This window comes from Lissotriton helveticus, chromosome 12 (assembly GCF_964261635.1).
Source record: "Lissotriton helveticus chromosome 12, aLisHel1.1, whole genome shotgun sequence".
Taxonomy (NCBI): Eukaryota; Metazoa; Chordata; class Amphibia; order Caudata; family Salamandridae; genus Lissotriton; species Lissotriton helveticus.
Window position 1 is genome coordinate 727052316 of NC_136073.1, and position 27543 is coordinate 727079858.

Consider the following 27543-nt stretch of genomic DNA (forward strand, 5'->3'; position numbering starts at 1 on the left):
GTGAAAGGGAACGATTTCCTGACCAATATGCCCACACCTCTGTAACTTGTTGTAAAGCCATCGTGTGCCACCAATTTGTCTCCCCCTCTATTCATCGCTTGGCATGTGTTACCAATCAAATGAGTTTCTTGCAACGGGATAATATCTGGGGCTTGCCGTTTTTGAGATATTGATGCACCATACCACGCTTGATCCTGTCGCCAAGCCCGTTAACGTTCCAGCTGAGGACTCTAATCCCTATATTCCACGGAGTGCCCATCTAGGACCGTGTGTGTTTCCCACGCTTGCTCTTTGTATTCATTCTGCATTATCACTGTAACCTTACAGTGTAAAAAAAACAATTACAGACAACTGAAACATACCCTCCCAACTGCCCCCCTCCCTGCTTCCCTGCACTCTGGGCTGAGAACTGCCCATTACAAAAACTTGCAGAGTGCCTGTCGCCCCTTCAAATAACTAAAGGTAGTTACACGGGGTAAGTGGTGTTCCCTCCCCCTCCCCCCAAAACATTAGGGGAAAAAAATCTCCCAATCAATGTATGCATGCAGATTACCACTCTACAATATATGCCAAGAAAGACCCCAAATGTCCGACGTCACTTTCCAGCATGGTCTCTTCCAAGCACCCCCCCCCCTTTCTTGTTCCCCACATTGGACGCTTACATAGATCGTAGGTTGAGATAATTAATAACATATTGTATTGTTTTATAATACTATATAGTACTCACTACCTCTGATGAGAATTTAGAGTGTTTAAGGGCAATAGTGTCAACTGGCGAAACTTTGCATACCACACAATGCCACCCCACTCAACGCCATCAAATACCACTCCTCTCCACACAATGCCACTACACTCCACACCACTCCATGACAGTCCACTCCATCCAATGCCACTCCACTCAATGCCACTCCATTCCGCACAATGTCATTCCACGGCAATACAATGCCACTTTAATCCACTCCAGGCAATGCCACTACTCTCCACACAATTCAACGCCTCACAATGCCACTCCACGCCAGACAATATCCCTCTATGCCACACAATGACACTCCACCCCACACAGTGACACTCCATGCCACACAATGGAACTCCAGTCATTACCACTTCACTCAGTGCAACTCCAAGCCACTTCATTCTACATAGTGCTAGTGTACTCCACACACTAAAGTCCATTCCATACCACACCGTCAATCCACTCCAGTGTCACACAATGCCTCTCCACATCTATCAATGCCAGTCAGCTCTCCCCCACTCAACTCCACGCAATGCTGCTCCACACCTTTCAATATCACCCAAGTCCACACAACGCCTCTCTCCACGCCACTCCACTGCATGCAGCACATTCCCACTCCACTCAGTGCCATTCCATTCCACACCCACAATGCAAACTCAAGCCTCCACAATGTCACTCCACATAATGTAACTGCAGACAATGCCTCTCCACACAATGCCACTCCACTCTAAATATTTTAATACTATTAATACATTTGGTATGCTGATTTATCCACATTGTTTGTGTGCTGTATAGTTTTATCATGAAAACTGTATGTCTGTGCAAATTTATTGGTTATATAACTGGAAAATGTGTTGTCTATAAATGGTCGTGCACTTTCACACCATGCTTTAGTAATATATTTGAAACAGTGTTATTCAAAATGTACAACCAGATACTCACCGCCTAAATAAGTTTGCTACATTTGTTTTTGTGCGACATATGCCTTGTTCAAGTTAAAATTCAAGTTTATTTCACGTTTATTCGAACCTTTGGTCCACAAACAATACATATCTTAGTAAAAATTCATCTAAAAGAACATTTCATTAACACACATATATACATCCTAAAAACATGTTCAATCTAAAAACCCACTGTTACCTAAATTGTGGGTAAACTATTTTATAAAACTCATTAAAAAGTATAAAAAAAATGTCTTCACTCTTTGCATACATTTCCCCATAGCCACGGCATTATCTAGATGATTCATTTCAGTCATCAGGGTCACAGCTTGGGTCCTTGTTTTAATCTCATATTTCTTAAATATTGGTTTTAAGAACATAATACTTGAGTCCAGGAACTTCAGGCAATCAAATAAAATATGTAACAAATCACATTGGGAGCCCAAGGAACAAGTGCATCTTTCCGTCTTATCAATCATTGCACACTTTACCAATTTGTTTATATAACAAGGGTTTACCCAATCCAGTAGCCTATCAATGTAGGGGAAGCATAGATCATTTTTCCATGCAGCAGTCATAAAGCGAACTGAAGTTTTATTTGCAAGATTATTTAGGTCCTGTGCATAAGATATTTCCTTCCCCAACAACCTAAGTGTCTTCTTATCAGTATTAAACACAGAGATAGTGGGGCACACATTAACCTCCAACTTATTACATGGCTTTGTCATTTTTGCCCTAGTCTCTCTTGCCCATTTTAGTTCGCTATTCTGTATTTCGTTTTTACACCATTGAGATATTTTGGTGTTTACCCCTACTTCTAGACGTTGCCAGAAGCGAAGTAGGGCCATACCGGCTAGAATACCCCATGAGGTCAATCCTAGTTCCAGTCTTAGCCTGGACCATTGCTGACAAGGGAAGTGTAAATAACTAAGTTTTTACCTTCCTCAACATCCCAGTTTTCCTTGCCGCTTAAATATAACAGTTCCGCGCCATACAAAAATTGCGGGGGTACGATAGCCGAATATGCTTTTAGCACTGGTCTAGCGGACATTGCTCCATAGCCTTTATTAAACAATTTCAGGCCGCTGATCGATGCCGAGGTTCTTAGTTTTGACGCCTCTAGGTGAGTGTTCTATTTCAAACTTTTCTCGAACCATAGCCTCAAGTATCTGTACTCAGTAACCGATTCCACTTTCTCTGTCCCTATCCACCATGAGAACCCAGTTTTCCTCCGGCCAAAGCTCAAGGTTTTTGTCTTATCCATGTTAATCACAAGTTTTTTCCTGGAGCAATAGTCCTTAAATAAATTCAGTTTCCTTTGCAGGCCAACCTCGGTCTGGTCCATAATCACCAGATCGTCGGCGTAAATAAACATGCAATCTGCTTGCCATTTCGTTTCGGGCTTGCCCCAATGGCATTCCCCAAGGTCAATGGCAAGTCTGCTAAGAACAAGAAAAACAGCAGGGGAGCCAATACACATCCCTGCCGCAGCCCATTTCCAATTTCTATTTTCCCAGATAGGCTACCATCTATATCTAAAATTATCTGGGCCCAGTTTTTAGTGTGGAGCATTTGGATCAGACGTAGCAGATCATTTGGAATTCCATATCTAGTTAGGGCCTCCCACAACAGCTCTCGATCCACCTGATCAAAGGCTGCGCGGAAGTCTACAAAACAACAAAATAAGCTTCCCCGTATTTCAATCGACTTCCGTGCTGTGACCCAAAGAGCAAAACAGTGATCAATTGTGGAATGACCAGCTTTAAACCCCCCCTGTTCCGGGGGGAATCTGCTTTTCCTCTGCCCAGTCTTTTAATAAATTCAGTATGGCTTTTGCAAAGACTTTTCCCCCTATATCTAGGAGGTTTATCAGCCTATAATGTTTCGATAATTTATGATCACCCTTTTTATGTATTGGCCTTATAATTGCACCCTTCCAACTTTCTGGTACAATTCCCGTTTCCAAGATTACTAGGAACATCTTTGCAAAAAGCTCCGCCCACCATTCTGGTCTCGTTTTAATTATCACTGCCGGAAGGTTATCTTGGCCTGCAGCACGGGTAAGATTCAAACTAAACATCTTTGGGGACCATACAATCCAAGGAACCTGTTTTCCTACCCACACTTTCTTGGACTAATTTCCAAAAATCTCTCACATCTCTAGTTTCAATTACCTCCAACATATTTGCCCAAATTTTTCTTTATACATTCTTTTTTTGTTCCGAATTAATGTTTTATACTTTAACCTTAGTTGCTGGAGTGCCTGATATTGGTCCACCTAAAACATGGCCCTTAATCTTCTCTCCTTCTGTCTTATGCCTTGTTCACAATCCCCATGACTTCAATGATATAACCTTAATGGCAGCACACCCACTCACTCTGAAAATTGTTCCAGCACCACAGGTGTATGTTTATTGAAAAATATCTTCCACACGCCTGCCCTTCTTGGTAAACATCTGTTCAACTATCTTGTTTCTACGCAGGTCTAGAAGGATACAGAATTCTGTAATTTAAACATCATGTGCTCAAATATCTTGCACGCACGTCTCCGCTTTTATTCCAATATTGAGTCTTAATACTCAAGTGCTGACAGGGGCTAGTAGTCAATAATTAAGCATATATGGAGGTTTCCGTATTGTTTGTAAATCTCATCTCATCAGAACATAATAACAGATTTTAATAGGACCCACTGAAAACAGTGCAGTGATGCATTCAGATGACTTTTCACAAGAATTTAAAAATACACATTGATATAATCCAAAGTATTAGAGGAATTGTGTGTGTGGACCTTACAAACAACAATTTGACAAACCACCTAGTTTTCTTCTTTTACTAGGAACACTTCTAGTGCAAGTGCAAGTTTCGACAAAGATGTTTTTTTATAGCATTTGCTACATTAACTGAGCCTGTTTCTCAGCATGCCCATTGTTTACCAATAGGAGAGTAAAGGAATATGTAGATTTTCAGGTCTAAGATTTTGTTCACTTTCAATTCATTAACCAAGTTACTTCATTTGCACACTTGACTCACTAAAAATGGTGCTAACCAGCAGAGAAGGCTTAACCCAGGGTATGTAAAGGGACAGTGACTCGGATACAGCATAGCACAATATTGTCAATCTCTGTCTCTTCGAGAGACCAAGAGCAAAATTTAGAAGGCAGTTCGAATGGAACCCTAAAACAATAACACCACGTCTCACACTCCACACCATGTGCATCCTTCACTCCATTTACACCCATCTTATATTCATAGGTCTCCTGACGTCGACCCTGCAATCTTCAATGCAGCCCTCGGCCACATGACAGACCATACTTTTTGGTCCCAGGGGAAATGTTTGCTAGTACCCAGGGTGTAGAGCATCACTAAAAACCATTAGCAAAGCCAGTAAGTCCCAAAGGGCGAGACTGATTAGCTTTGCGAATGCTTGTTCATTGTTACCGTTGTAGTCATTTATTTTACAATGCTGCTGTTGCTGAAAACCTAGGCCCCCATTAGAATGACGGACGGACTTTTTCCGTCTGCCATCCCATCGGATAAAGGGACCGCCCACCATAAGGGCAGAGGTCCTGATGGTGGCATTAGGATGCACCCGCCACAGTGGCGGGCGCAACCTGTATTTTTACCATTGCGGCGGGCGGTGCTGAAAGCGCCGCCCGCCGTAATGGTAAAAATGCACGTCGTGCATTTCAAAGCACAACATGACAGGCACCGCGCGGTGCCTGCCATGTTGCACTTTGAAATGCGGCGGGTTACCATAGGTACCCCCATGTGCACCCCGGAGTCCCTGGGGGCCCGCAACGGGCCCCCGCAGGGATTTTCTGCATGCCTTTCCGCATTCAAATTGGCCCATCATAATATGGCTCACGGTGTCTCATAGACACCGCCACCATATTATACCTATAACCTATATTATACCTATAAAGCGGCGGACAGTCTTACTATCTGCCACGGTCTCCCCGCCATCCTAATATGGCGGGGGGGTTTTCAGAGCAAGGATGGCGGGGGGATCGTCCCCGCCAGGCCGGCGGTGGCTACCGCCAGCCTGGCGGGGGCGATCCGCCCACCATCCTAATGGGCCCCCTGTTTTTTTACCTAAAAAAACAAACCTCCACATGCAAACCATTTTTAATTGACAGCCACGTTTACTTTGATGTCAGTGCAGTAGGTGAATTTCACCAGACACAATTACCTGACCACTCATCTGCCTTGCCTTCCTGGCAGTCAAAACCTCTCTACTCCCATTCACAACTATGCTCTACCAGTAAAGTTAAATGATTCCCATTGTTCGAAAACTGACCTGTAACTGGGCTTGTTTCTCCTGTCTTTAACCACAGCTGGGAAAGATGCGTCTCACTGTTCCTTGCAGAGCAATTACCTGCAGTCACCTGCAGTGTTTCGATGCTGCCCTTTACCTGCAAATGAACGAGAAGAAGCCCACGTGGACGTGTCCTGTGTGTGACAAGAAAGCCCCCTATGACGGCCTGATTATTGACGGGTAAGATCGCCAATCCAGCAGCACCCAACGCCAAGCAGACTTTGCTACAATTAGAGATAGTAATCTTTCATTATTTTATGATTTCCTGGAGATAGAAAAAGGGATTGCAAATGAGGACATTGGGAGAGGAAGAAAAGAGAAGGGAAGAATTTGAGGGTCAGTTGTGTCTGCAGATATCTAAACTGCAGTGAAGTCTCAAGTGCTTGATGTTATTTTTCTCACTAGGTGACGAGCCTCTGTTGAACCCTTGTTTTGTAGTCTTTAGCTCTGTAGACTTTAGCTATACTGTGCTAATACATCCTAATCTAGATTTTGTTTAGAAACAAGCACTTATATTTTACATCTTGTGGGTATATTTTGCTACAGTTCTGAGTGATAATATACAAATGCAGACATCCTGTTAAGGATTCAGTCATTCCTTTCCTGACTAGTATAAACCCCATCAAACATGGCATGCCTGAGTCTAAAACATCTTTAGAGTGAAATTAGGCACGTTTGCACAGGGCTATATAGTATGGAGTTTGTTGAAAGCACACAATGCAAACCCTTTTGCTTTATTTGCAGGCTGTTCATGGAGATCCTGAATTCATGCACAGATTGTGATGAGATTCAGTTCATGGAAGATGGATCCTGGTGTCCAATGAGGCCCAAGAAGGAAAAACAGGAACTTTGTCCGCCTTCAACATATGGCAGTATAGAGGGTGAGCACACTAACCTTCCACACATCCCTGAACACCCATTATCGTTTCAGAAAGTCTAAACTGTGTGGTGATGTATTCTTCATTCTGCATTCCACATTCCTTAGTAATGGAAATGAAATGAAATGAAATAAAGTATTTATAGAGCGCACGGTGGCCAAACGGCTTCCTGGTGCTGAGAGCTCTTCTGAACAGAACAGACCGGGCCGAGGAATTTAACAGGGGTAGGCCTGGGCAAACAAGAATGTTTTGAGCGCTTTACGGAAGTGTGAGAAAATAGGGATAGAGCGCATGGAAAGAGGGAGAGAATTCCAAAATCGGGGGGCAAGAACAGAGAATCTGGTTCCACCAGTGCGGGATTTGCGAAAACGGGGAATAGTGAGGAGGGCAGAGGTAGACGAACGGAGGGTACGGGCAGGGGTATGAATGGAAACCAAGGAATTGATGAACGCTGGAGCAGAGCGATCAACAGCCCGAAAGACTAGGCATCCTAGTTTAAACAGGGATCTCTGTAAGACGGGGAGCCAGTGAAGAGATTTGAGGACAGGAGTGATATGATGAGTTTTGGGAAAATGAAAAATAAGTCGGGCAGCCTGATTTTGGATTGCTTGGAGACGACGGGTTTCGTAGGCAGGAATACCCACGAACAAGCTATTTCCATAACCAATGCGGGAGGTAATGAGGGCCGAAATAATAATTTTGAGGGAATCAAGGGAAAAGAAGCGGGAGATCTTACGAATCAAACGAAGGGAAAGAAAGCAGGAAGACACTACAGAGCTGACCTGGCCGTGCATTGAAAGGTCACAACTGACCTTAATGCCCAGTGTTTTAACAGACGGAACAGGGATAGGAGGGGGACCAAAAATAGGGGGCCAAAAAGCGGAGGACCAAGGGCTGGATGAGCCACCAGTCAAGACAAGCTCAGTCTTATCTGGGTTGAGCTTGAGATGATTGGCGCTCATCCACCCGGAAATAAAAACCAGAGTGGAGCGAAAGAAAGATAGAGAATGGGGGGAAGAAAGATCAAAGACGAGCTGGAGGTCATCTGCGTAGTTGTACACAGAGACCCCCAGATCGAGGAGAGAAACAATAAGGGGACGGATATAAAGGTTGAAAAGAAGAGGGGAGAGAGAGGAACCTTGGGGAACCCCACATGACACCGGGAGGGGAGAGGCAGAGAAACCGGAAAGGTGAACAGCTTGTGAGCGTCCTAGAAGAAAGGACATAATCCAGGAAAGAGCAGGGCCCCGAATGCCCGCTGCGCTGACACGGTCAAGGAGGATGGAATGATCGACCGTGTCGAACGCAGCGGACAGATCCAGAAGAACTAAAGCTTGAGGGGAGTTGGTGTCGGCCTTGGCTTTCAGCTCATCAAGGACTGCGAGCACCACTGACTCGGTCGATTGGCCCGAGCGGAAGCCAGCTTGGTGGGAAGCGAGGAGATGGTTCTGCTCAATATAGGAGGAAAGACAGGAAGTGACATAGCTTCGAGAATTTTGGCAAGATAAGGAAGAAGAGAAATGGGTCTGAAATTAGAAGGGAGGGAAGAATCAAGGCCAGGTTTTTTAAGGATAGGAAAAACAATCGCAGATTTAAATGAGGAGGGAACCAAGCCAGTTGAAAGGGAAGCATTGAGAAAAGAAAGAGGAGTGGTAGGACAAGAGGTGAAAAGAGTTCTCAGCACACGGGCAGGGGCGCAATCGGCAGGGGAGCCTGACTTGACTTTGATAAGTAAGGCTAAAAAAGAGTCCAAGGAAATAGGCGGGAAGGAAGCGAAGGAAGAGTTAGGCGCGAGAAGGACGGAATGAAGGGGAGGGGAGGGAGTGAAAGGAATATTGGATTTAATTTTAACGATCTTCTCGATAAAGAAGTCGTTTAAAGAAGAACAGAGGGCCTGGGAGGGGATGAGCTTGGGGCAGACACGGTCAGAGGTGGCCAAATTAGTGACCAAGGAAAAGATCTCTTTAGATTTATTAGCAGATAAGGCTACCTTCTCAGAGAAATACTTGGTCTTGGACGCAAGAATAGCTTTCTTGTAATCATTAAGGAGATGTTTATATTTAACCTTAAGATCGGGGCAATAGCTGCGGCGCCAGAGACGCTCAGAGCGTCTGAGTTTCAATTTGAGGGCCTTGAGATCAGAATTGAACCACTTATGGGCCTCATGTGGGCGAACAGACCTGACTATTTTCAGAGGGGCAACTAAATCACACCCAGAAGATAGCCAGTTGCTAACTGCGTCGGCCTGAAGATCGAGAGAAAGGCCGTTGAGGTCAGGAGGAGATGAAGCCAAGGAAAGGGAGAGGGAAGGGATGTCCACACGATTCCAGCTGCGTGCAAAGATGTTCTTAGGGCGAGAAGGTTTGTGAGGGGAACCAAGATTAATAGTAAAGAAAATAAGAGAGTGATCAGACCAGGTGCAAGGGAGGATGCTAGGGGGAGAAACAATGTCCTGGGATGACCAGACTTGGTCCAAAGTATGACCAAGATTGTGGGTGGGAGCAGAAACATGGGACAGAAGGTTAAGACACGAGAGGGTGGCCGTGAAATCCCTGGACGCCAGATCCTCCCTAGGGTCACCGGGCCAATAGTTGAAGTCTCCCAGCAGGAGAACCGAGGAGTTGTTAACTACTAGGGTAGCAAGGAGCTCCTGCAGGGAGGCCACAAACAAAGGCATGCTCAAGGGTGGGCGGTACACCAGGACAACTGTCAGAGGGGCGGGAAGGTTAGTGGAGCGGGCGACCAAAAAATCCACTCCAGCTATAGAAGATTGAGGGAGAAGCTGGAATTGGAAACTGGCCCGAATAATCATGGCTACACCCCCTCCGATCCTGCCGTCAGGGCGGTCAGCCCGGAGGGCATAGTAGGAATCGGGGAGGAGGGCCAGGATATCAGGGAGTGAAGCCTCTGAGAACCAAGTTTCTGTTAAAAACAGAATATCAGGGGAATCGGAGGTAAGAAGTTTAAATAATTGCAGTTGATGTTTGCCTGCTGAACGGGTGTTAAGGAGGCAGGCAGAGGCAATATGGGAGTGAGAAGGTATGGTGGTAGGAAGCATAGGATCCTGGGAGGGCAAGGAGGGAGTAGCACACGGGGAAGTGGCACAGTCAAGATAGGGGACGTAGATACCTAGGGAAGTGAGATGCTGCGTGAGGGAATGGGGAAGGGGCACATCAGCAGAGCCGGAAAGAAGTTGCACGGAGGAATATACTAGTGAAAGGGCAGGGCTGTGGCCCCTGGTCCCGGCCTGTCGCGGACGGGCGCAGACGGGCTTAACTGTCGCGCCCGCTGCGCTCGTCCGCTGCGCGGCCGGGATAGGGGAGCCATAAAATAAGCCACCGGAAGTGATGGGGGCGTGGCAGGGGGGGAGGGAATACAGATTGTGGAATGCAGGGTGAAGATCTAGTGTTGTGGGGGGTTTACTGTAGTCAGTTCGAGCCTGGAGGCTGTTCATGACTGTGTCCAATAACTATATGCTTACTAAGGACGGCGTTTGGTGTGATCTAAGAGATATACTTCCACAAAATATGAGACGACTTAGCCACAGTCCGTTCCCACATGTGTGCAGTACACTGTCTGGAGACAGTGCACCCAAAAGAACGAAATAACAGACTCTAGAAATGTACGAAAGCAAGAAATCCATGAGAAAGACATTTAAGGCCAGTATCGATGTGCGCTTGAAAAAGATAGAGCATGGAGTGAACAAAACTGTGTTTTAACCTTCGCTTTGATGGTTGGTCGACTACAACGCACGTGGCTCACCCGAGGCGACGTGTTCACCTTATTCAATTTTGCGCGGCTGGCAATCCAACGTAGGAAGCCTCCGGTCAGTGTCTCGTCGGCGTGTGTCACAGGATGTGTTTGCACTACAGAGCAGCGGGGGTCCAGATGTTTGTCGGTGTGCATTCCAGGTTACGTCATTTGTTCAAAGCTGCGTGTGTTCAGGAGGCGCCACACGCCTTGAGCAGCCTACAGCATAGCTTTCAAGCTGAGAAGAGTCAGGAGCAATGTTTGATGCGCACGCAACTTTGCATGTGCTTCCATAGCATAAAGGGGCCATATTACTTGTAGGGAAATCACCTGTGATAGGCCCAGCAGCTTTCTCAAACCAAGTGCACATCACGTCACAGGCAAAAACAATTGCGGCTGCGGGGAAATCGTGGAGTGTGTGCCGCGACCAGCTGTGATAAGCATACAGAGTGTTTGCACATTGCATCATATTGAAAACGGCTGGATTATGCACACAAAGTTACCAGATTCATCGAACAAGGTTACATTTGTGACTGGCAAGATGTTTAAAATTTCCTCATTTGTCTGTACAGTTTGTGAATGCCTATCACAAGTTATTTGAGGAGTACCAATTTGAAAGGATAAGTGTAAGGCAAGAATTATATCTGTAAGGATTGTGTTTCTTGTGTTTTTAAACAAACTACCCTATACATTTAGAGGTGAATCAGAGGAAAATGTGGTTTTGCAGCGTGAATCTTTCTGGATTCACTATGCTGTGCATTATTCCGCGGTCTTGTGGTTGGGTCCGGATTCGTAGTCTTTTCTTTGTTTTTTGTTTTTTTGTTTTTTTTGTAGCCCAGGTGGGCGTCGGCGTCACACCCCCTTGGGTGTATTTCCGGTGACGTCGGCATGCTTCCTGCGGAAGCTCCCACTCTTGGGCGCCATCTTCAGATTCTTTTTTTCCGCGGTCGGGTCTGGATCGTTCCCGTTTGGGCTCCAGACATTTTTGGAGAAAGAAGAAAGGAAAAGACAGAAAACACGAGGAGAAGTCATCTGAAGACTCCAGGGGACTTCATCGACGAACAATCAGCAAGGAGAGGGCGTTTTTCATCGAGATCCTCGACGACCGTCGACGAACACGCGACCAGGGAGCCCCTGGACGCTCGATGATGGACAACACGCCGTTCAAGTTCTGCCGTAACTGCCACCACAAGTACGCGCAGAAGGACCAGCACCCGGTTTGCAACCTTTGCCTACCGGTGGACCACGAAAGCGGAGACTGCAACGCCTGCTCCGCCTTCGCACCGAAGACCCTTCGTGTGAGGGAGAGACAGAGGGTAGCGCACGCCACCCTGCAAGGGAAGGCCCCGACTCTGTCCCTCTACGAACTGGGGATGTCCTCCGAGGAAGAAGACAACGCTGCCGCCGAAGACGACAGCTACACGGTCGTAGAGACCGATTACACGAAGACTTCTGATAAGGTAGGAGACTCTTCGGCCCCCAAGAACCCGAGAGACTCTGAGTCTCGAAAAATCGAGGGCAAGACCTCGAAAGCGCCGACACCAAAGAAGGCGGCGTCCGCGACTACTCACAGGCCCAGCGGATCCTCCGAGAAGGAGTCCCCGGCGCCGAGAGCTGCTGATCAGCAGAAAACGCCGAAAATCGTCCCCGAAAAGGATCGATCGACGCCGAGGGAGAAAGACCCTAAACTAACGACGACGACCAGAGAGCCAAAACCCGGTTCGACGTCGAAAACTTCGACACCGAAAAGCTCGGCACCGAACCAAGCGCCGAAAAGAACGGCTGATCCATCCGACGCGGAACACGCGGCCAAGATGGAGAAGAAGAGAAGGCGCCTCGAGGCCGAAATGGAGAACATCATGCAGCGGAAGAAAGATTTCGACGCTAAGATGAAAGCCTTCACGATCCCTCACAAGACCAAGCCACCGGTGGTGGAGGTAGTCTAGGAGGAAGACGAGATCGACGAGCCCGCCGAGGAACAAGACCAGGACGTCGAGGTGGTCGACGACCAAGAAGGGTACGAGAATCCCTACGATAGTTACAACTATGGGGAGGAAGAGGACAGCAGGACGGACGCAGAGTCGGCACCTTCTGACCTACAGGAGGTAGATTACATAGATGTCGACACCGACAGCCCGGAGGAGGCGGTCGACACATACCCCTCGAGGCCCTCGCAGCCGGACGACATCGGGGCCTACAACTCGGTGATAAAATATGCCGCAGCAGCATTCAAGCTCAAACTCGACGAAGAGAAGCAGAAAGCAGACTTCCTTCTAGAGACATTGCTCCCAACACAAACAAGGAGCCAGTACCTTCCAATGCTCGACAGCGTCTTGGCCCAGGGGAAGGAAGCATTCAGGGAACCCGCAACATGCAAGGCAGTAACTCCCAGAACAGAAAAAAAGTACAAACATTCCTCAAAGGACCCAGCCTACATTCAGGGCACGGTCTCCGCAGACTCCATTATCACGGCCACAGCAAGGAAGAGGGCTAACGTACCCACTACCTCGGGTCCACCACCGGACCCTACCCCACCGGTCACTACCTTGAATCTATGAATACATTAGTCAATGAAGTCGCCCCACTGCAACTGAAGAGAGTCTCCACCAAAACTTCTAACCCCTGGTATGACGATAGACTCAATGACGACAGGCGTTCGATGCGAATGGCAGAGCGCACCTGGAGAGCGGACCCCTCAGCACTGCACCTCAAAAGGCTTAAAAACAAGAGAAATGCCTACTTCAGGAAAATAAAGCGCACAAAGTTGGACTTCTTCAGCCGCCAATTGGACCAAGCAAAAAACAGGCCAAGAAAACTGTTCGAACTAATCAAGACCCAAACAAAGGCACAACCCTTACAATCAAATAGCACAACAAGCGACACCCCACACTGTGAAGACTTCTCTGCTTTTTTTAAGCTAAAGACTGACAACATAAGAAATGACCTCATCATGGATGTAAGCCGATTCCCCAACCACACAAGAATGGCTAACACTCAACCTAAAAACATGGCATCCTGGCTGTACTTCGATACCTACTCGGAAGAAACAATACACAAACTGCTCTGCACCTTGAAGCCCTCTAATCACCTCACAGACCCTCTACCTGCTAATGCTGTAAAATACTTCATCCCCTTGCTCCTCCCTCTCTGGACCAAAATCATCAACTGCTCCCTGCAACAAGGCCTCATTCCAGACTCCCTCAAGGTGGGGCAAGTCACGCCTATACTCAAGAAACCTACAGCTGATCCGTCTGACCTAAACAATTACCGGCCCATCACCAATATCCCCACCCTGGCCAAACTGCTGGAGAAATGTGTCCAACTCCAACTAACAAGATACATTGACCAATTTGACCTCCTCAACTCTCATCAATCAGGCTTCCGAGCGAAACATAGCACGGAAACAGCTATGACACACATAATTGATGACACCCTCCAAATTCTTGATCGCAATGAGTCCTGCTTCCTCATCCTTCTTGACCTCTCGTCAGCATTTGACACGGTCAAACATGAGAACTTGCTGGAGCTGCTAAGCACTAGAATGGGTCTATCGGGAACGGTTCTCAAATGGTTTTCGTCCTTCCTTCACAACCGGTCTCAGAAGTTCAAGATCGACAATGTGCTATCTTCACCTGTGCCTGCAGATCTAGGTGTTCCACAAGGATCCTCCCTATCCCCCACATTGTTCAACCTCGTCATGGAACCGCTCGCCACCTTGCTCCAAGCTTCTAATGTCCAATTCCATATGTACGCCGACGACACACAACTGTACCTAAAGCTTCAATCTCCGGAAGATATCAAACATCTGAATTCCACGCTTATTAACACTCAATCTTGGCTAGCCGATAATCACCTCAAACTAAATGCTCTGAAAACTGAGTTCCTTCTCATCTCACCCCGGCGAAAATTTCCACCACCCAAACATGGCTCAACAACCTAACAGCACTCAATGTCCAACCCACCATCGTGGACTCAGCGAAATCCCTAGGCATCACACTGGACGCCAAGCTCAACATGCAGCAGCACGTCAGCAAAGCCACAAAAGCAGCCAATTTCCAAATCAACACACTGAGGAAAATTAAACCCTTCCTCCCTACTGAAGACTTCCAAACTGCTGTACAAGCGTTAGTCATCCCTCGAATAGACTACGGAATTGTGACCCTCAGCGGACTCCCGCTATCCACAACAGCACCCTTAAGAGCCTCCCTGAACGCTGCCGCAAGACTCATTACTGGCTCAAGAAAACATTCGCATATTTCCCCAGACTTAAAGTCCCTAAAATGGCTGCCTTTTGAAGCCAGAATACAACTAAAAATTGCAGTTATGACACACGCGGCCGTGCACCACAATGCACCCAACTACCTCGCTCAAAAGTTGTCCATATCAGGAGGTTCGAGATCCAATAGAAGCTCAAAAAATCTACTCCTGAAACCCCGTAGATTCAGGAAAGAGAAAACTTACAAGCGCTCCTTCTCAGGAATGGCACCCAGGATCTGGAATGCGCTCCCGCCTGAAACCAGGCGTATCTCCTCCGCTGCACTCTTCAAGAAAGAGGTGAAAACCATCCTTCTGGCCAAGATCTCCTGAACCTTATAGGTGCCAGATCAGAGACTCTGCATTGCCTTGTATCAATGCTCACCTTGTCCTTTGGCACTTTACCTCTACTTGATGGAGACACTACTACGCTACTTTCTTGCTACCGACCAATATATGAGACACATTGGGTCACTGATTCACCCTCCCGATGCCCCCACTCAGTGCGCTCTCTATACTAAAACACTGGTATAAGTCTTCCACACACCCAAGGTGTACCTGAACACCTCTGTAATGGGATCAATAACTTGTGCCGTTTATATTACCTGACTGTATATTGATATGTTTTATGTATTTTATTATTATCCTTTCATGTTAGTGACTACTACATTGCTCCCATTACCTCTGTTCATTCCTACTGCCCCTACCCTGTCATTGTGAAGCGCTCTGATATCTGTAAGGATCTTGTTCGCGCTATATAAAACTTTGAATAAATAAATAAATAGATAAGGAGAGCAAGAGGATGGATCTGGTGGGCAGAAGGATCGAACGGAATGCCGTGACCCACTGGCGCATGGCTAATTCCAACGCCCTGATAAACAGGCACATGTACCAGATCATGGAGGAGCTGGGGCAGTTGGTGAAGGACCTGCCCCAGGATGCCAGGCAGAAGGCCGAAAAACTGGTTGAAGAAGGGAAGAACGCAGCAAATTCTTGCCTTAAGACGGCCCTAGATGGGGCAGACACCGCCAGCAGGCTCATGATGATGGGTGTCACGGAAAGGAGACACGCCTGGCTCAGGATCTCAGGTTTCAAACCGGAGGTGCAACACAGCATCCTGAACACACCGTTCAACGGCGACACTCTTTTCGGAACAACAGTTGATGAAAAGCTCAGTCAACTAAAGAAAGATAACGAAACAGCAAGATCCATGGGAGCATTGCAGTTCAGAGGCAACAAAAGGGGCACCCCGTCACGGAGGCCCGGCGGGAGAGGTGGAAACCAGCCAGGTACATCACACCAGGCTTTCCAACAAGCGCACCAGGCAGACTCGCAAGCTCAACAGGGGCAGCAGAAGCAGTCCTGGCAGTACCAACAAAGAGGCCAGTCCTTTCGAGGGAGAGGAAATGGACGTGGCCAGAATAGAAGAGGGGGGCAGCAGCCCGCCTCTAAGTGACTGCAAAAAACTCCGTGTGCCCGCCCACAAAAAAGATCCCAGGGGGCAGCACGTACAGAGGGGTCAAGACAAACTAGACACCTACGACCACATGACACCAGTGGGAGGAAGATTAAGATTTTACCTCCGAGAGTGGAGAGAAATCACATCAGACAAATGGATCCTCAACATTATCCAATTCGGATACTGCATAGAGTTGGAGGGGAGGCCAACAAGCAGAAAACCAAAAAGAAAAACACTAGCAAGCAAGCAGCTGCAGTGTCTTCAGGAGGAGGCAAAGGAACTCCTGCGGAAGCAGGCCATAGAACGGGTACCCCTCAAGGAAAGAAACACAGGAATATACTCAACATACTTCCTGGTACCAAAGGTAGACGAGACAATGAGACCCATTCTGGACTTACGGTTCCTGAACAAATTCATAAGAACGCAAAAATTCAAAATGACCTCCCTGCAAGAGGTGCTCCCACAATTGCAGACCGGGGACTTCATGGTCACAATAGACCTCAAGGACGCCTACCTGCACATCCCAATTAACAGAAAGCACACACACATGCTCAGGTTCACCATTGGAGAAAGCCACTACCAGTTCACGACACTGGCCTTCGGACTAAAATCAGCACCAAGAGTTTTCACAAAGTGCCTCGCAGCAGTCGCAGCGCACCTACGAAGGCAAGGAATACACGTATACCCTTACCTGGACGACTGGCTGGTGAAAGCAAACTCATACCAGAAATGCAAGCAGCACGCACATACAGTGACGAGCGCGCTCATAAGCCTGGTGTTCTCCATCCATTGGAAGAAATCATCAATGGAGCCGGAACAAGTCAAGATCTTCCTGGGAGCACAGATCAACACCTTACAGGGCAAGGTGTTCCCCAGCGAGAAGAGGGCGAGGGCGCTGGTGAAGGAAACTCGCCTCTACCGGAAGGGACAAGCTCGGACAGTGAGGACTGCGAGCAAGATCATGGGCATGATGGCATCATGCATCCACCTGGTACCAAATGTACGACTCCACATGAGACCCATTCAAGAATGGCTACAGGAGCAATGGTCACAAGCTACAGGCGGTTGGGAGGATCTAGTGGTTGTAACGCACGCAGTGCAGAAGGAGATGGCATGGTGGACCATGGAGAACATAACAAGGGGAAAGCCTCTAACGCCCCCAACGCCAACAGTGACCATCACCACAGACGCATCCCTGAAGGGATGGGGCGCTCACATGGAGGAGCTCAAGGTGAGGGGACTGTGGACGCCAACAGATGCGGCAAAGCACATCAATTACCTAGAACTGAAGACTATCTTCCTTGCACTGAAAGCCTTTCAAACAAGACGGTACAAACACAAGGTGTTGATACAAACAGACAACACCACTGCGATGTTCTACATCAACAAGCAGGGGGGCACACAGTCAGCCCCGCTTTCAACGCTGGCGCAGGAGATATGGAGATGGGCCATCCCTCTCAAGATAGACCTGCTAGCCATACACCTATCAGGGAAGGACAACATACAAGCCGATTGGCTCAGCAGGCAGACATCGGCATCCCACGAGTGGGAGCTCAATGCTCAGGAGACAAGGTACCTGGTCAACAGATGGGGGACACCATCGGTGGACCTGTTTGCCACACGCCAGAATGCAAAATGCCAAAACTTCGCATCCAGGCAGCCCGAGGAGGGGTCACTGGGAATGCCCTATGGATAGATTGGTCAAGGACATTTGCTTACGCCTTTCCCCCGATACCACTGATGCACAGAGTGCTGAGCAAGTGCAGAGCGAGCAACATGACACTGATACTGGTCGCACCACAGTGGGCGAGGCAGACATGGTACTCGCAGATCATGGAGATGACACAGGGTGCACCCCACAGATTCAGCAGGAGGAAAGACCTACTCTCCATGCAGAACGGGGAGGTACTACATCCAGAGCCAGAGAGCATGAGCCTAGTAGCGTGGCTCCTGAGGACATAGAGTTCGCACATTTGAGACTGCCAGAAAGCACCCTGAGGGTCCTTCGGGAGGCACGAAGGCCCAGCACTCGGAAGTGCTACGTTGCGAAATGGAAAAGATTCACAATATGGTGCAGACAAGAAAGACTTCACAATAAAATGAAGAGGGACTCCACAGTGCTAAGGTACCTGACGCACTTGCTGGAGAAGAACCTTAGTTCATCCTCTCTAAGAGTTCACTTGGCAGCGATAGTCGCCTACACAAGGGGAGAAACGTGCAGGAGTTTCTTCACATCACAGGTGGTGAAGAGATTCCTAGAAGGAGCGAAAAGGATCGCACCACCCAAGCGGGTGCCGCCACCTGCATGGAACTTGAACACAGTCCTAACGGAACTCATGAAAGAGCCCTTTGAACCAGTTCACAAGGCCTCCCTAAAGATGCTAACTATGAAAACAGCCTTCCTGGTTGCAATAACGTCCTTACGCAGAGTAAGCAAGCTTCAAGCGCTGACGCTACAAGAACCCTACATACAAATACACAATGATAGAGTTGTGATGAGGACTGACCCACACTTCATGCCGAAGGTGGTATCCAAATTTCACATGAACCAGTCTATACAGATACCGAGTTTTTTCCAAAAACCAACAACTAGCGCAGAGCGAGCTCTGCACACCCTGGACGCCAGAAGGGCAGCCATGCACTACATTGAAAGGACAAAGGGACACAGGAAAACAAAACAGTTCTTTGTGTCATTCGCAAACAGCTTCATGGGGAAAGCAGTAACCAAAAAGACCATTGCACGATGGATCGCACAGACAATTCAACTCTGCCACAAGCGTGCAGGACAAGAGCTGGCAGAGGGGACACGTGCCCGGTCCACTAGGAAGAAGGGCGCTACAATAGCCTTCCTGGCTAACACACCCATAGAGGACATATGCCTGGCGGCAACATGGGCTTCGGTGCCCACGTTCACGAAGCACTACTGTGTGGATATACAAATGAACAAGGAAGCTCAAGTTGGACAGAAGGTGCTACAGCACATATTCAACACCCAACGCTCATCTTCCACCCAGCCGCCACAGAGATGAGAAACCGCTACAAAATCTATGCACAGCATAGTGAGTCCAGAAAGATTCACGCTGCAAAACGAATAGTTTTCTTACCTGTCGGTGTAGTTTTGCAGCTTAAAGATCTTTCTGGATTCACTAGCGAACCCACCCACCTCCGCCAGAAAGATGAGGCTGGAGAGAGAAGAGGTGGTTAACTAAAAAGAAAGGATGTTTAAAAGTACAAAGCGGTAAAATATCAACTAAATAGAACATTGCCATTACTTCGGAAACGAAAGAAACACGGAAAAAAAGAACCCGAAGATGGCGCCCAAGATTGGGAGCTTCCGCAGGAAGCATGCCGACGTCACCGGAAATACACCCAAGGGGGTGTGACGTCGACGCCCACCTGGGCTACAAAAAAAAACAAAAAACAAAGAAAAGACTACGAATCCGGACCCAACCACAAGACCGTGGAATAATGCACAGCATAGTGAATCCAGAAAGATCTTTAAGCTGCAAAACTACACCGACAGGTAAGAAAACTATTCGTTTCTGTATCCTACATGTTTTACAACAAACATTTGGGTAGTACATTTGCACTATGCTGTGTCACATTATTCAAGTCATCTAAGTAGGCGTTAAGTGTACATCATTATGCAAAATGTCAGTGAGCCACTGCCATTCCACCAAATACCAGGTGATCCACTAATTCCTTGGAAGAATTGGTTCAGGGCATTTACGAAATATCTAGGGGCAATTGGGGGGAGCATGTGTTGCCTTGGGGGGAAAAGATTCCTTTTGGAACACAATCTAGGTTTTGAAGGGAAATCCATATTTGAACATTTGCCACCATATAAGCTAGTTGAGGATGATGAAGATATTGAGGAGTATCAGTTAGCTGTACGTAAATTGGAAAAACAGTTCAATAATAAACCCAGTTTGTGGTATCACTGCGCATGTTAGCATCCCATTGTGAATTTGAAAATGTTACTTCCCAGCTGATCAAATAGTAGTACATTGCTTGAACAAGAAAGTCCCAAAAAATGTGTTAACTTTGAAGAACCCCAATCTCGCTGAAACTATAGATTTAGTAAAAAGTATAGAACTTTCCTGTAAGTTTTGCAAAGAATTGACAAGTAAGGAACAAAATGGTGTTGCAGTTGTTGCAGAGAATGTGAGCTCTAAACAGAAGGGGCGGTCCAACAAGTACATGCAAAAACATGAGTAGAGAAGGTTTTTCCAGTCAAAAGAACATTTGCTTTAGATGTGGTTATCCCAGCCAGTTGTCTAATGGGTGTCCCTGTCCTGCAACAAATACGAAGTGTAGAAGTTGTGGGAAGGTGGGACATTTTGCCAAAGTGTGCCAATCTTCCAAGTACGTGGTAAATTCAGTGCTTGATAATGACCTGCGATAGTTCAGATGATGAGATAAGCATTGTACAGGTTGTCCAGGGAGGTGAGGCCAATTATGTAGACCCATATGAAGATATTATTGTTGATGAGAAAGTTTTGAACTTATTGATTGATTCTGGAGCAAGGATGACAATGTTTTTTTCAGAGGAGCTGTGGCATCAAACGTGGGGTACCAGTAAGAAATTATTTCCACCACCTAGAAATCCAGTAACATATGATGGTCAGAGAATTGAACTCACAAGATATTTCGAATGTCACATGAGGTTTAAGGAGAGAGAGATTTTTAGTAAGGTGTATATGTCCAGGAAAGGTTTCTATATTTAAGGATGGTACAATCAGGGTTTGTTTAGCATGACGTTGAGGCCAGGAAAGAAGGTTCAAGTGTCAATGTTTACAGATGGTGGACCCATCGACTCAACATCCATTGAACGCGACCACTTCAAGTGGACAAAAACGTATAAGAATGTATGTAGCGCTAGGTTGGGAAAAATTACTGTATTCAAACATAAAATTAAAGTTCAATGTGAAGTTTCCCTTGCTAAGCACAAGCTTAGGAATGTGCCTTTTTAGTGCCAGTGTAGATCTAGCTGAGATTCTTAGGAAAATGTGTGAAGAAGGGATCATTGAACCAGTTGACTCCTCGTTCTGGTTATCCCCGTTAGTTATTACGAGGAAAAAGGAAATAAATTGATTGTCAAGAGTTTGTATTGATCTGAGGAGCATCAATAAGGTAATATGAGTGGATTATCACCCGCTTCCTCGGATTGATGACATCTCAACGTTTGCTGACGCCAAAGTATTCATCAAAATCAACTTGGCATCTGCTTACCATCAATTAGTTGGATGAATCCTCCTAACATTTGACAGCTTTTGTCACCAGTGGGCACATTCCAGTTAAGAAGGATACCTTTCGGTTTGGCATCTGCTGCCTCGGTTTTTCAGCGAGTGCTGGAGAACATGTTACATGGAATCAAAGGAGTGGTGACATTCCAGGTTGACATTTTGAATGTAGGGGAAGACTTTCAGAGTCGTGATAAACTCATGCGTATGGTTCACCAAAGGTGGACACATTTGGAATTGTAGCAAATGTCAAGTAATGGGAATTTGGAGAAAAAAAACGAATAGTGGAAAAAGTTCGAACCAAGACCAGATTTCATGGAAGCTATGGCAGAAGGATCTAGCCCAAAAAGTAAATAACAGGTTGCATCATTTCAAGGTCTGTGCACGTTTTATGCTAAATTCATAAAAGGTTTGCTGCAGAAACTGTTTGAAAAGAAAAAAGCAAGTATTTTTGTGGGATGAAAAGTGTCAACAATAATTTTCTGCACCGAAAGATGAGTGTCTGCTGATGTGTTTTCACTGTTTCATCCCACAAGGTAGTGCATTATCAGAGTGGGCGCAAGTAAAGATGGTTTGGGTGATACTCTCGCCCAGAAAACAAAGAATGGTGCTGAAATGACTGTGGGTTTTGCATCCAGGTCATTAAAAGAGAAGAAAAAACCTTTTTGTTATAGAAAATGAGCTTTTAGCTTGTTGCTGGGCTGTGGAACAGTTCAAATGCTTTATTTTGAGGGAGGAAATTCAGTCTCAAAACTGATCACAAGCCACTGGTGAATATTCTTGGAGTAATCGTGATCAAGGACCATACCCCTAGGTTGGCAAGACTGAATTCAAAACTGTTGTAATATGATTTCAGTGTTGCATATTTTCCACGTGGTAAAAACACCAGAGCTGATTATTTATCACATTTCCCAGGAAATTGTCTTGAGCAAACTGTGAATGGGGAGGAGGAGGATAATGAAGAATGTTTCATAGCTTTTATACATGTTTGCCAGATAGTACTTTCATGGAAGATGAATGGATGGTTGAAATGTCACAGGATGCAGATCTTGAGAATGTGAAGACGTTTGTAAAAGAGGGGTGGCCCAAGGAGAATGCGTTTCCTGAAAGCATACAATCTTATTTCAAAGTGGCCAATGAGGTGTCATACCCAGCCCACACCATCCACAACCACAAACAGAACAACACACTCACACCAAATATACACCACGCACAACACTATGCACAGATTAATGTACCAGCATGCACCACCAACCCAACCACATCTACACACCCTTCTATCCCAACTACCACACATATCCACCATCACCCACAAACAGTACACAACTCTATCCTATACCACTAACCAATACACTCATTACTAACACAACGCCAATCAACACCATACATAACTACATCCTACTCAGAAACACTCTCCCTGCTGTAATTACACCTAACAGTCCACCTTTTATCACTAACAAATATATAATGATCCTTCCATCAGTTGTCCAACAAACACCCTCCTCTCCCTTCTACCATAATAACACTAACACACAACACACACACTGCACACCACCACACTTTGTAACTCTTGAAACAAATCAGTCTAAGATAAACACTCTCACCTCTACTTCATTCCCTCCTACACACAACATACACTTTACACATAAACACATCACCACCCCCTCTACGTCACAACCTCCTCTCACAAACAATACTACACAACCAAATCAGGTGCATGAAACATATACATTTCTAAACTCTCCCCTCTGACTCATTCCCTCTAAAACACCTTTTTACTCATCCAAAAGCCTCTTCCTACTGCCAAGCCTTAAAAAAATCCTTCACTCTTTTATCCCTCCACTATCCTTTTTTTTTTTTTTTTTTTTTTTTTGTGAACCTTTATTAGCACTTCACATAAATACAAGCATGGGCCTACAACCATCCCGGCCGGCCGCTAGGCAATCCGAAAGATCAGCAAAGCCATATAAAAAGATACAGCAGCCCATAAGTCGGGGTCAGATAAGCATCCAGGATATAACTCGTATTCAAGCGTACAGCGTGACAATCAGGATTCAAGAGGGTTCATTTTACAGTGAAGAAGAATTAAAAAAGAAAAATATCAGAATAATTGCCATACGGTCTTACATGGTCCTACAATAGCAACATGAAACAGAAATCTGCAAAGAGTGCGAAAACACTTAAAGACATGGGGGCAAGGCATACGAGTCAGGATAATGTAAATAGCACCTACAGGCCTTGTCGAACAGCACCCCAGCCCTTAAAACAAAACAGACTGTAGGAAACATGAAAAACGACGACACCGAAAAGAAAAAAAAACAAAGGGTCATAGAGACAAAGAAAGAACAAATAAACAACCCCCTTCCCCCTACCCCCCACCCTGCACCCCTGCAGAAGGCTACGGCCTACCCCCCCCAGCAGCGTGCCTATCGCCCTAAGAGAACCCGAAATATAGAATAATAGAAAAAGAAGGAAAAAATGAGGAGAAGGGCCCTCGATCAAACCACCCGGCCCCCCCTCACCCATCGCGCACAATCACCATCATAAAAGCACGGTCAGTATAGCCACAGCCAGCAATAATTATCAATTCAATCAATGACATCCCCGTTGAATGTCCCTCTAGTCACCGTCAGCTAACAATGCGTTCCACCATGTCCTATACGGTCTCACCCCTGGCCTTTCCTATCAATAGTACCCACATGCGGCCATTCAGCAATCGGCATACAGAGCAGTGTGGTGGGTCCAACCTATCCGGGCGGACCGGGCAGCGTCATTACGCCATGGGACTGTAGCCCCCAACACCCAGCCGCATACGGTTGGCGGAAATCCATCTGTGTCAGTATCGATACCGGGAACATCCCCCAGTCCGAATACAGTCTCACCAGCCAGGAAGAGAGGGTCACACAATCCGGTAATCGTTGAAACGCCGCCGGGGCAGCCCAAACTATGGATCGATGTTGTTTCTTCAGCCGCCGTACAGATAAGGGCCCGACGAGTCACTCACATATACAACAGGGCAATCCAAAGCGGTATCAAGGACCGGGTCTATCGACGTCTCCACGAACGTAGGCGCAGCTGGAACATTCATCACTGACGCAGAAGCGGGCACATCGGCGCTTCCTTGAGATTGAACCAAGCCCACGTGGAGCGGCGGGACAACAATAGCGGCTCTTTCTCGTGGCGCCAGATCCCAGGACTCTCCCGCACAACGGCTTCTCTGCCCGGATGAGGTGTACGTAAGAGGGTGCTATCCGCCATCTTAGCTGATCCGGCCTCGTCCTTCTCCACCTCACCGCGGGATCGGGCCCCACACCAGGGAGGGACAGGATTCACAGCGGGAATCTCAAAAGTCAAGGCAGGGTTCTCAGCGGAGAGTCACCAAAAGGCTAAAAACTCTGTCTCTCCCCGGGGGCCGCACGCTGACTCCGGGAAAAGTCGTCAGTGTGCCCGGACACAACACCGGAATGGGGGCCAAGTATCATGCACTTCCCTCAACGCAGCTGTATCGCACTCCCCATATGGTGCTCCTCTCAGTGGGCTGGGTCGGCACTGTCGCCATCGGCCAGCAGGACTTCAGTTCCCTCCGGCCGACTCCTCCCCATCACCAGAGGCCGCTGTTGTTGCAGTCGCGGCCGGCCGCTCTTCGCACTCAAGACCCCGGTCCCAGCGCCGTGAAGGCCGCAAAGCATTCGGGGACATTTCAACGGGTCAGCAGCAAGCAGGAGCCTCGGGAGTGAACGGTAAGTGAAAGTTATCCTTCGCCTACATAAATACTCCGTTACGGCCCAGGATAATTGCCAGGATGTATGCGCGGGGTGAGAAGGCTCACGGAGCCGAGCGTTTACGCAGCCATCTCGGTCGCCATCTTGGCTCCTCCCCCACTATCCTTTTTCAATCCAAATTAACAGACTAACATGTTCACTTCTCAAATTCCATATTCCATATTCAACTATACTAATATACTGCCCAAATAACTGAATAACATATCTACTACTCCAATTACTTCATATTATACTATACTAATTTTCAACACTAATCCTTTATGGGTTCCGGAGTGGCGTGCTACTCGCCAGAAAAGCGCTTCAACACCCATCAGGGGTAACAAGTGCTATATGAATGCAAATCTTTCTTCCCCTTTTATCCATCCGCTATCCTTCTCACTCCAAGTAACAGACTAATATCCACCACTGAAATTACCTCATATTTCACCATATTAATTCACCACTAATCCTTTATAGGCTCCCTGAATAGCATGCGTCAACAAGCGAGCGATAAATAAGTACAAACCTTTGTCCTACTCTATCCTTCTGCTATCATTCCAAATCCAAATAACTGACTAACCTATCCACCACTTAAAATTTACTTGCATGTTTCACTATACTAATTCAACACTAATCCTCTATGGGTCCCGGAGTAGTGTGCTACCTGCCGAAAAAGCGCTTCGACGGCTCGTCAGGGGTAGTAAGCGCTATATAAATGCAATTACAATACAATACAATTCAATCTTGTGTGTTATGCTGTTCACCCTATTTGGGAAGGATATGCCCAGACGTGGGTCCCATGCTCACTACACTGCTGGAGTCAAGCTATCCTGGCTGAAGACGGCTGATAGCCAGAAACCGGTCCTGGGGTGCTTGGTTCCGGTCCAGGGAAGAAATGGCTTGGCTGGACTGTTCCCATGAGGCACAGGGTCAAGGCTGATTTGCAAATGGCCATGTCTGAACTGGGGTGGCTTGGTGAGCAAAATAACGATGGCTTAAGCCCAGATCTGTGACTGGGGGTGAATGTTTTGCCATTGTGCAGCATTCTGTTCATCATCTTGTGTGTTATGCTGTTCACCCTATTTGGGAAGTGTATGCCCAGACGTGGGTCCTGTGCTCACTATGCCGCTGGAGTCAAGCAATCCTGGCTGAAGACGGCTGATAGCCAGAAACCGGTCTTGGGATGCTTTGTTCCGGTCCAGGGAAGACATGGCTTGGCAGTTCGGGCTGGACTGTTCCCATGAGGCACAGGGTCAAGGATGATTTGCAAATGGCCATGTCTGAACTGGGGTGGCTTGGTGAGAAAAATAACGATGGATTAAGCCCAGATCTGTGACTGAGGGTGAATGTTTTGCCATTGTGCAACATTCCGTCCATCATCTTGTGTTATAAAGCTCATCTGAAAGAGACACGTTAGTATTAGATTCCTTACCTTAGAATATCCCCAGGCGTCAGACTGGATCCGGAAATTTTTGCGTAGCAGTACCCTTGCGCGTCGGTAGGCGTCGTCTGCGGCTCCGCGTCCGTCGTCGGCGCCGTGATGACGTCGTCGGAGTACTTAGACGCCGCCTCCGCCTGCTGACGTCAGTTCTTCTTTTTTCCGCTCCAGCAAGCGCAGATCTGGAAAAAGCAGTAACCCTAGTCATTTTTTGACTAACTTTTTGATCACTTTTGATTGTTCTCGAAGTCTTTCGACTCCGACGGTGCCGTAGGGATGCCCGGCGTTAAGCACTGCGATGATTGCGACCGCCTGATGTCGGTCACGGATCCTCACCGCGTGTGTTTATCTTGTCTCGGCGTCGACCACGACGACAAGGCCTGCTCCGACTGCCGGGCCCTATCTTCGAAAGCCAGACGGGAGCGGTCCCACAGGCGGCTCGAACTCCGGCAGTCGGTCCCGCGCCGCGAGAGGTCCCAATCCCATGGTTGGTCGAGGGACAGGTCGCGGGCTCGGAGCCACCACAGTTCCGAGGGTAGGCCGCACTCCTCCGGGTCGAAGTCGTCGTCAGGTAAGCGGCACAAGAAGTCCAAGCGGCGTCATCGCTCCTCGGACTCCCCCCAACGCTCGTGCGATGCGGCCGGGGGTTCGGGTGACACCACCCACGCGGCTCCGACTGAGTCGCAGGCGCCGCGTCCAGCCCCATACCCTACGGTCCCTGGGCTCAACGCGACGCCGGAGGAGATTGAGCGCTTCCTCATGGCCATGAGG

The 27543-nt window shown here is 47.3% G+C and overlaps 1 protein-coding gene across 2 annotated transcripts in view; it reads left to right on the forward strand.

Moving 5' to 3' along the window:
- Positions 1-27543, forward strand: part of PIAS3 (protein inhibitor of activated STAT 3) — a 324307-nt gene that overhangs the window by 193116 nt on the left and 103648 nt on the right. For both annotated transcript variants that reach the window (XM_078670587.1, XM_078670585.1), the window contains exons 9-10: positions 6009-6169; positions 6734-6870. In XM_078670587.1, the coding sequence (XP_078526713.1) occupies positions 6009-6169; positions 6734-6870 (298 nt within the window). The remainder of the gene's footprint in view (positions 1-6008; positions 6170-6733; positions 6871-27543) is intronic.